Genomic DNA, 10,724 nt, shown 5'->3' with positions numbered 1-10,724 from the left:
TCCCAACCCCAACCCCAACCCCAACCCCAACCCCAACCCCAACCCCAACCCCAACCCCAACCCCAACCCCAACCCCAACCCCAACCCCTGTTCCATTATACCCACCTACTCACCCCATATACATCCTCATATACATCCCTCCACATACGCATATACGCATATACACATATACACATATACACATATACACATATACACATATACATACACATACACATATAATTCTGGTCGACATTCATATATATGCCATATAAATGGCAGATAATTAGATTATTGATGCGATGTTTAACTTTGTATCAAAATTTCCTGACAAATTTCTTCTTGGTCGAAGGACCATCGTCGATGATTGTTTCTTCAATGACGGATTTGGTTGTGCCTAGAAAGTGATGGAAGAGCTGTTCAGTTGGGATTTGGTTCTGGAGTGTCTTGTTGAGGACGTACTGGGTGGTTGGGTCTTCTTGGATTGTCTGGACCTGGGTGGGAATGGGGATATTGGCTTCTGCTAGTTGCATGGCGATGGGAGTCAATGGCTTCACCATTTCGGCCTATTCTGGGTTCAAACCTCCTGTGTTCTGCAGGTTTATCAAACCCTTTTGGATGATCTTCTCGATTTCGTATTTTGCGATGAGGCACAGATCTTCAGTGCCTGTGATGGTGAGCACCTTTTTATTTCTTTTGGAAACTTCGTCTTTCTTCAAACATACAAATGCTCCTGTCCGGGCATTAATCCCTTTGATGGTCTACCCTCCTTTGCCAATAACAAGCCCGATTAGTCTAACCGGCACTTCGACTTCAATCAAGTGTGAACCACTCACTGCGCCGTTATTCATCTTCTTCTGGGTTTCTACTATTGTGTTGAGTTACTTCCGGACTCTCTCCACCGATTAGTAATCGCCCTACACAAATATATTCCTGAACTTGCTGCCAGGGGCACTCGACGTTGCAACTTGAACTTTAATGGCGCCTGATCGTTTGGCTATATTTTTAATAGTCTCTCCCTCTTTCCCGATAACTAGCCCGACGCATTCGTTAGGGACTTCAAGAATATAGGCACTTTCAGATGGGGGCCCGTATGGCGTTGTCAGCGATAAGTTGTAGGTGTTATCATCGCCAGCAATCCCTTGTTGGTACTGTACCATTTGTTACTGTTTCATCTTGTTTAGGGTGTCGTCATCTGCAAAAATGATACGCTCGATTTCTGCACAGGCTTTCGCAACTTGCGCCTAGTTCTCGCCTAAGATAAGGACGTGCAAATCTTCGTTGTCTTCATAATCGTTGGTCTGGTTCTGTGAGCCCTTGCCACGCACTAGGATTTTGCAGCCAGTTTTTTATTATAATTGCTTTTGGCTGTTTCCCTTGGGGCCAATGAGGAGGCCCGTGTAATTGAAATTGCTGTCCTTGGGCAATACAATCTTTCTTTTGATTTTGTTGGCATCAGTCATCATCGAGAACATGCTGGTATTTATGTTCCCAAGTGGGAAATGGGAGTTGCCCTCGACGAGAGTGTATCCTAGGCCGAGGTTATTATTTGCAGGGTTGAGTCTTTGCACTAGTGAGAGCCCTTTAATGCTATCCTTGGCTCCATACAGGTTCTGAGTGAGCTTGGAGGTTAATTCAGAAGCCTGTGAAGTGACTTTAAAATCCTCAGGGCCATCAGAGAACTTATTCTTCTTTTTCTAAGTTGTTGTTAACAAACAATAATACTTATTACCGGTGATATTACTTACTTCTGCTACGTTGCTACTTTTAGCGGGAGCGACGCTTTTTTTTTTATTTGTCACGATGATGATGGTCACGGGATTGAGAGCGGCGTCTATCATGTTCTTATGAGTCTGAACGATTCCTCCTGCCCATTATTTCCCTGTTTATTTATTATCTGTTTATTGATTAAATTGAGGAGGACTCTTATAAATTATAGATAGTGTATTCATATTTGTGTATGTATGTTTCATGTATGCAAAGTTTGTGGTAATGTGGAGAATGGTGCAAATAGTGCGATGAATCATTAAATTAGTTTATTTAAACTATTCAAACTAGGTCGGCTGCTCACAGTTTATGTGATTTGGTGCTGGCTTGTGAATCTTGTCATCTTTTCCTGGCTCTTTACTCTCTTCAGAGCAATCCTGTCTTCGAGCTTTGTTTGCTGTTTGTTGAGTTCCAGATTTTTTAAATTATCTGCCTTCATTTTGGCATTTTCACTATTCTGTACAAAATGCTTGATATAGGTATCAGCAACTGTATGGAATTTGTTGAGCTATTCATTGAGTTTGCTGGTGTTGAGCATTAAGTGTGAATTCAGGGATGTTTCGGTTTTAACGTTACAATCTGTGTTTGCACTATGATTGGTATTTCTTTATAGGATACGGAGATTGTCGGGATTGACGAGGAGTGCAGTCATTTTGTTCTGGATGAACTTGGCCTTCTTCGGCTACTTCTACATGTAATAGTCGATACCGGCCTAAATAATCAATGAGTTACCCGGTATAGGTCGTTTAAAGCCCAGATAAGGGGCATGGTACGTTCGTACTCAAGCGATGACTCCAGGTCGATCATCTTCTCCGCGAAAGTGTGAAATTAAAACTGGTTCTCCATTATGGTGTGTTCTATCGAATAATTACTAAATAAAACAGTTAGTGACAAACAACACTCCTAATTGAATAATTATAAGCATAAGTAAACAGATAGTGAAAATCAAACAATCCAAACCGAATAGCTACCAAATAAAAGACAGTTAGTGACAATCAAACACTCCCCAAACATGCGGCAATAATGCTATCAAATAACTATCATCAACTAACTCATTAATGATAAGCCTGCTGATAATTAATCTATTTTCAATGTGGAAAATGTTCGCTGTATACATCCACGATCTGCCCCGAGAATAGATTCTTGAATTAATGGAATGCATTCTTTATTGTGCTATCTTATGCATTGCGTTCGAACTTTAGCTGTTAAGTTTACTTTTAGATTCGGATTAGCACTCGATGAATGCCTATCTTTATGGCTGCACTTAAGGTTTCTTCAGAACTAGGTTCATATAAACAAATACCTCGCAACATCACACAAGACCATGCCATTATGTATGATCTTTTTCTTGCCTGACATGAATGATATGATGCATTCTATTTCATGTGGCGTAGATCTGTGCATAACTTTCCATTTTACTTTCTTTTTCGATCTATACATTGGAATGATATGATACTTTTTTATTGTTTTTCCACAGAACTATACAGATTTTTACAGTATATAGATATCTGCGCTCGAGTATCTGAAGTTCTGCATACTTTATCTGAAGATGATATATATTATAATCCGATTTTATCCACTCAGGATTAATTTGAATTAATGTGATCTTATAAATAGAGTGGATAGGATGCTGTCCTGAGAATCTATAGATTCAATTAGTAACTGTTTTTCTTATTCTTTATCTTCTGGCTTATTTTCACGTTATTGCACACTTTTATCATTAGGATCAATAAGTTACTAATAATAATAGTAATCAATCAATACATTTGTTATAAGAGTGTCGACATGAACAGCCAAAAAACTTATGTGATTGAGTAAGATGAACATCTGTAGAATCTTAGAAAGATAATTCAGAGAGATTTCTTTACAAAAAGACCAACGAATTAACAAAACTAATAGGAAACTATTCCACTCTCTTTAAATAAATATCTTGCGCATTTCAAATCGAATTAGTCTGAAATATTTTCGGAGTTGGTCCGTTCAGATGTTGAGGGATGGAAATAGAAGAATAAATGGATGGAGAAATGCAAGCAGCTTATGATATCTGCAGAGGAAACCAAACCGTACGCCAATATGATTGGAAGAAATGTATAGCTAAAGGCTATTGATCATTCTAAGACGCAATAAAATCCGAAAAATGGAGTGTTCTTCAGTCCGACAAGATAGACAAAGTCCTACTTGAGCAAATAACATCATTAATAAAAACATATATACTATGACAATTGCTCGATTGACAATCCTTTCATTCATGAGGAAATAAAGTATCAAAGCCGAAAAGAAGCAAAGGATTTTAACGCCGAAAAAATACCCTCGTTATCCTACCTCGAGGGCAAGAACATCAGGGAGAAATAAAAAGAGAAACAGAAATAATGTCATGAAATATAGAAATAGTATAGCATTGTGAGATAAGCATCGCCTGAGCCGGAAATGATTCCAATTATGACTTGGGGGCAGGTAGAGAGCACTCCTTTAAGAATTGGGGGTTACAACATCCCCGAAACTCCGATGAGAGATCAGCTGCATGAATAGTTGACTTCACGGATCCATCGACAGAAGAAAATACAGAAAAACCAAAAGAACTAAGTAAAAATGAAACTTCTAAGCAGTGTTCGCCAAGATAAGGCTTCAAGCATCAGAAACTCTTCAATGAAGAGATTTGACATTGTGAAGAAGTAAGTGAAACTTTAAGAAAACCCCAAACTTTAAGGACTCTTAAACTTCACCAAACAAAAGCAACAATGAACCTTCTCTTTCAATAACTGAATCAATGATCTGCATCTAACTCTATCAATACCAACATTACCATGAAGCGCTTCTTACAAACCCTGTTGATTCATGTTTGAGCAATTGATCATCTCTGTATCTCTGATACTATAAGTATATATGCATATGTCTGCATGTATCAAATATATCCAAAACTGAACTATTACGTTACATATGAGACTACATAACTATTTTTAAAATGGTTAGTTAAGATAAGTAAATATAATTGCCAAATAATGAAAGATTACGCTGAAGGACCCATTACAAGTAATCATATCCGTATAAATAGACGATAAGCGAACTTGCACAGATCTGATTTGTTGCATTTTCTTCTGTTTGTTCTTCATGACAATGTTAGGGATTGCAATATCTTCATGGACTCAAGCGAACTTTGCTAAACTTACAATTCCTTACGATTCGGATGGTAAGGCATGTGGCATAGATTATGTGGATTATCCGTACATTTACTTTGTATCTCCGACTCCTGATGTGCACCTTTATTTAATTTAGTCATTATGGGTAACAGTCTGTGTGAAAACCTGTCCAAAACAAGCGGATTCAAAACTCGATTGTCAAAGTAATAGTCATGCAGGATGTTCGCCTGTTTACAATGTCATCAGTGAAAAGTCTGTTCAGATCTACGATACTTTCGTATTGAAATCTATATGTATGCCAACATCGTCAAAAATACTGTCGGTTGTGAGCTCGGCTCTTACGAGTACATCTCTCACTGGCAAAATTATCACTTTAAAGGATGCATGGTTCGTTATATTAATAGCAATCCCTATTGCGATCTTTCTGTCTGTGCTTTTTATCCTGATCATGAGATTCTTCTCAGGGGTTTTTGTCTATTTGCTATTTATAGTAACAGTCATGGCTTTCATATGCGCTGGCCTCTTCTTAATGGTCTTATCAAACCAGCACAAAATAGGGAATGTTTAAGTGAACAGCACGCTCTTTCGCATTTTAGGAGGCGTTTTAATGCTGATCGGGGTGCTAATAGTCTTCATATCATTCTGTTATCGCCGTAGGATTGATATGGCAGCTGCAATGACGCAGGTTTCAGCAAGGTTTGTAAACTAGAACTTCCTGATTACTCTCTTGCCATTTGCGATTTTCTTGATGATGGTGTTGTTTTTGGGCCTGTGGGTAGTTGAACTTCTGGGGTTCTACTCGATGGGCATACCCGAAAAGAGAGAGCCCAAATAGCTCCCATTCTCACAGTTTCATCTCACAAACTTCGTCAAGCTTATAGGATTGATCCATGCTTTCCAGCTTCTTTGGGGGACATTCTTCTGTATGGAAACAGTCGATTTCTTGGTGGCAGGATCTACAACTAACTGGTACTTCATTCGAGATAAACCATTTAGTTAATCGATTCATCGATACTTCAGATATCATTTGGGGAGTGTTGCTATGGGCAGCTTCTTTGTCGCATTGCTCAGCTTTTTCAAATTTATCTATGAATTGCTGCGTGTAGACCGGGAGGAATAATCCGAAGGATGTCGAAAGCATATCCGTAAGTTTTGTAATTGCTGCTGCTATTTCTGCGTCACATTTCTCTTTAAATGGTTTAATAATGGGGCTTACACATATGTTCATTTAGTTGGAGATAGTTACTGTTCGTCAGCCTGTCAAGTCACTACACTGCGCATTCAGCAACCAATTACAACAGCATTAGTCTCATTCCTGGAAGCAGTACTTATATGCGATAATTCAGCTTTTTTCAATTTCAGTAAGATTGGTCATAACTGCAGCGACTTGTGTTCTATGCGCAGTTATAATGAAAAATGCAGAGCCATATAAGACTACGGTTTCGGATATAACTTTACCAATAATTCTGATTGGGATTGTGGGGATTATGATTGCTTCTTTTTTTGTGTCGCTGTACTCTTAGGCGATGTAATCTGTGTATGTGTGCTTCCTGGCAGATTCCAATGCGGGAGGATTGGAGAACAAGGGACCAAGGTAACTTTTAGATTTACTTGCATAAATTAAGAAATAGAATCATTTCATTTCCTGATTTTTATTAATTTTTATTACTTTGTTCATTATGGAGTTTCATGCTTTCATTCTTTCTTGCTTGAATTATTTATATGCTGCTGGAAATTGGGGCTGTTTGCATTGCTGCTGGAGAATATAAGAAAGTATTCTCGCTTCTTCCACTTTATGATGGATTATTCAAGGATCAAATAATGACAAATTTCAAGCAGTTCGATGCCTGCAAATCCTTCCAGTTAGCTTCCAATGCAATGAACCAATCAGCATCCGAAATCGAATGGAATTATCGAATCAATCAAGTATCAAAAGATTATTAATCAATTGAAGTAGGCTTATAAAGAAGAATATTATGCAATTCTATATGAAATTAATGAGGTTTCATGCGATCATGTTGACGGTCTTGCATCTTGTGCATCTTATGTACTGACTAAGTCCTTGCTCGTAAAGCACTTTGGCTTGGCAACCTCCGCAAATGAATTTTGTATACTTTGGAGTGCAGAGGCTCAGATTGCGGCAGCAGTAACAATAGAATTTATCTGCTGTTGCGGGAATGAGCTGGGCTGTCATGCAATGTCCGCACTTTATCTTCCTGAATATGATGAAATTTGTACATTTCTGGGAGGAAGCTTTTAGGTTGTTCCTGTTTTTTGGTGCAAATTTGAGGCATTGGCTTATACTATTTGCTGGGGATATTGATCTGCTGGCCCCTAGGCTCGTGCATGGCCTTCTTGGGCACTTTTGGCTCTTCCTCATCATCGAACAAGTAGGGGTTGACTTTGGGCCCCTCATTAAGACAATAGTAAGAGTGCTCGCGTTCTCCCTAAATTTCCGATGGGCAAACACTCATATTTTCAAGCTCAAAGAATGACTCATTGTTAACAGTCTGTTCATCCTCATCCTTAGCGAGTAGTTTTTGTTTCTTGCACCGGTTTCTTTTAATCATAGTATGAATTTATATATTATGAAGCCCTCTGATTAAATATCCATTACATTCATATTTATCCAACCCCTGACATTAATGCAGATCCTCATCCAAAATCGAATAATAATGCAAATTCTAATAAAAATCAATAATATCGAATATGCAGTCATCTGAATCCTAAACAGAAGTTAGGGGTTTCATATCGCAGGTAATCGAGATATACGGCTGCATATAGTAAGAGAATCTTCTCATCTTCATCTGCTTTGGGTGGGAATTCGAGTCCAAACTTGTCTGTGCGAGTGAAGCACTCATAGAAACATCCGTTGTAGATGTTGAAAATTCTGCCTACTTTTAAGTTCATTTTATCAAAAACTGTGTATTCTATGTTCGGACAGTAGCAACACCGGAAACATGGGCAGAAGATGCTTTTTTGGCAGTATGAGCCTTCGACTGTATAAATCAACTATTCTGTTTCGCCTGAAAACACTTCGATCTTGGCATCTGTGCAACTAAAAATATTTCCAGAGATGCACCAACAGCCGACTCTCATGAGACCCAGTATCCTACCAGTCTTATTAGTCACAACCAACTAATTTTCGGCACAAGGCATGAACTCAAGCCAGCATCTATGGTTTAAAGAATTTGAACTTGCAAGGTCTTTCAGCAACAGCTATTTCCTAATGGAATATCTTCATTCTGGCCTGAAATGGCCTGTTGCAGATACACACCAACCTCGAGATGCAATCAGATTACTCTCTAATGTGCCCCTTCTTATTGCTGACACTGAAGTTGGGATCAGATTCTGCAACGTCAAACTAGTTTGATGCTTAGCAGAGACAACAGAACAGACATTGCAATGCATTATTTTTCTGTTCGAGTGTGTAATACCTGCCTTATAGTTTCGCATTTTAGTTTAGATTCAACTCGATTTGAGTGGTGTCCTTTATTTTTAGACTTGACATATAACTTGAATCTGTAAATAATGTATAACTATCAGAGGATGATGATGATGTTTGGCTAGGGCTTTATTATAATTATAACTAGTTACTCAACAATTCGATGCAATCAAATACCAAATGGGAAGACTATCATTGTTTGCATGAGAAACTTATACATAATCTATATGCCAAAGGTTTAAGTACCCCCACGTCGATCCAGGCTGAAGTCTTTTCCAATTATAAAAATTACTATGATTTTCTTGTTGCTTCTCAAACTGGTTCAGGAAAGACATTGGCATTTGCAGCGCCTATCATCTCAGATTTGTTAGCTCACGAGGATGAACTCCCTAAACATATACTATGTCTCATCCTTACTCCAACTCGATAGTTGGCTCAGCAGATCTAGGAAGCCATAGCCGATGCCATTGCAGGAACTAAAATTGTGCTAACGAGTGTCCTGGGAGGACTGTCAATTGCGAAACAGACTCGTGTCATTCAGTCAAGATGCCCACACATAATCGTCGGAACTCCTGGCCGTCTGTATGAGCTCATAAACTAAGAAGTAATAAAATTCCACGGACTAAAATACTTGGTGATCGATGAGGCCGATCGTATGATAGAAATGGGGCATTATATTTAACTAGATGGAATCCTCAACAAGATATTCAACCCAGAAGTGCAGGAGACCTACGAAAAAGATCTCGAGGATATCGTCAAGAACCTGAACAAGAAAGTGCAGGACAATGAGTAAGACTTTTATGTAATGGAAAATGGAAAGAAGAAGAAGATATCATTTAACATTAATGGCATAGAAACTGATAAGCTGTTCGAAGTTCCTGAAAGTCTATTCAAAATTGTTGAAAATAACGAGTTTGTTTATACTGATGAATCGAGGAAAGGACAGAAGAGCAAATCAGCCTCCAAAATGAAGAAGAAAGAGAATCTAAAAATGATTGAGGAAAAATAGCATAAGCAAGAGCTCGAAGTTTGCAAGAACAGCATTTGGGGTAAACTTAAGAGAAGAGTATTCTTCATCTCTGCAACTTTGACTCGCGAGTTTAAGGGGACTAAGTACTTCAAAAAAAAAACAAAAAAATAAGCGAACAATAAGGTCAAAGACGACGATCATAAAGAAATCGATGAGAGCTAGTACACTCCTAAGTTGAAAGCGCTCCTTTCCAGAATCAAATTTGACACAAAGCCCAAGATCATCGACCAAAGCTCATTGTTTTTCTTGCCAGATAAACTGAACGAGTTCTATTGCTACTGCAGTGACGAAATAGAGAAAATCAGTATAATGCTTTGCTATATTATGAATCTGCCCCCCAATTCTAAGACCATAATTTTCACGAATACGATTAAAGCTTCTAAAAGAGTGCAATACTTTTTATAAAAGGCAAACATTAAATCTTGTGCTTTGCATTCGCATATGATTCAAAAACAGCGGCTAACCAAATTATAGAGGTTCAAGAAATCAACCAACACTATTTTAGTATCGACGGATGTTGCAGCAAGAGGCCTCGATTTCTAGATTACGCACGTGATTCAGTATAGTGTGCCTGTCAATGGGGACACCTATGTGCATAGGGCTGGAAGGACAGCCAGAGCCAACAAAGCAGGCGAGGCATTGATGCTAGTTGTAAAGAAGTAGTCCTACAAATGGGACTAAATTACAAGTGTTCTAGCCAGCTCCGGGACACGCAAAGCCTAGAAATACCAACCCCTAGAGAGCCAACTGACTAAAATAATCGACGAAGTGCAGCAGTACGAATGGATCCGCCTCAACGAGCAGAAATTCGATAATGGCCGAATCGAACAGCTGAACATAATGTAAGCCGACCAATTTGGCATCTAATTTGAACATGACAAAGCCAAAAAGAAGGACACCGACATGTAATAAGAAAAGATCTATGAACACAAAATAAAGAACAAGATAAAGAACATGCAGAGAGACTTGCAAACAAAGAACCAATTAGTCACTACTGAGCAACATTTCGGAGATGGCAAAGTTTGGAAGAAAAACAAGCTGGTTTTGTCATTGGAGGAAATCAAAAAGATGTTATGAATTGCTATGAATACTTTTATCTTCATTTATTGGTTTATATCTGTATTTATTGTTGGTTTTTGGTAGTTAAATAAGGGAGAGAGGAATATGTGAGTACGTATTCAGTATGAGTATACTCTGAGTCTATGAATATATAATCTCAATATCTTCAATCACAAAGCAAATTAAACAGCCTGAGGGTTGGGGTTGGGGTTGGGGTTGGGGTTGGGGTTGGGGTTGGGGTTGGGGTTGGGGTTGGGGTTGGGGTTGGGGGGTTGGGGTTGGGATGGGGTTGGGGTTGGGGTTGGGA

At 38.7% G+C, this 10,724-nt stretch overlaps 1 protein-coding gene across 1 annotated transcript; it reads left to right on the top strand.

Annotated features, from left to right (window-relative positions):
- Positions 1-5,024: 5,024 nt before the first annotated feature.
- On the top strand, positions 5,025-10,401 carry LOC148298485 (uncharacterized). Its single transcript, XM_088276842.1, is given in 6 exon segments — positions 5,025-5,028; positions 6,441-6,477; positions 8,572-8,732; positions 9,015-9,117; positions 9,553-9,745; positions 9,833-10,401. Coding segments are annotated over 6 exon segments (687 nt in total). The 3' UTR covers positions 10,022-10,401.
- The last annotated feature ends 323 nt before the right edge of the window (positions 10,402-10,724 follow it).

This window comes from Brachycentrus maculatus, unplaced genomic scaffold (genome assembly GCF_059751285.1).
Source record: "Brachycentrus maculatus isolate JH-2025_06_01 unplaced genomic scaffold, ASM5975128v1 h1tg001960l, whole genome shotgun sequence".
Classification (NCBI taxonomy): Eukaryota; Metazoa; Arthropoda; class Insecta; order Trichoptera; family Brachycentridae; genus Brachycentrus; species Brachycentrus maculatus.
Note: the sequence above shows the minus strand (reverse complement) of the source record. Positions and strands in the feature narration are given on the sequence as shown.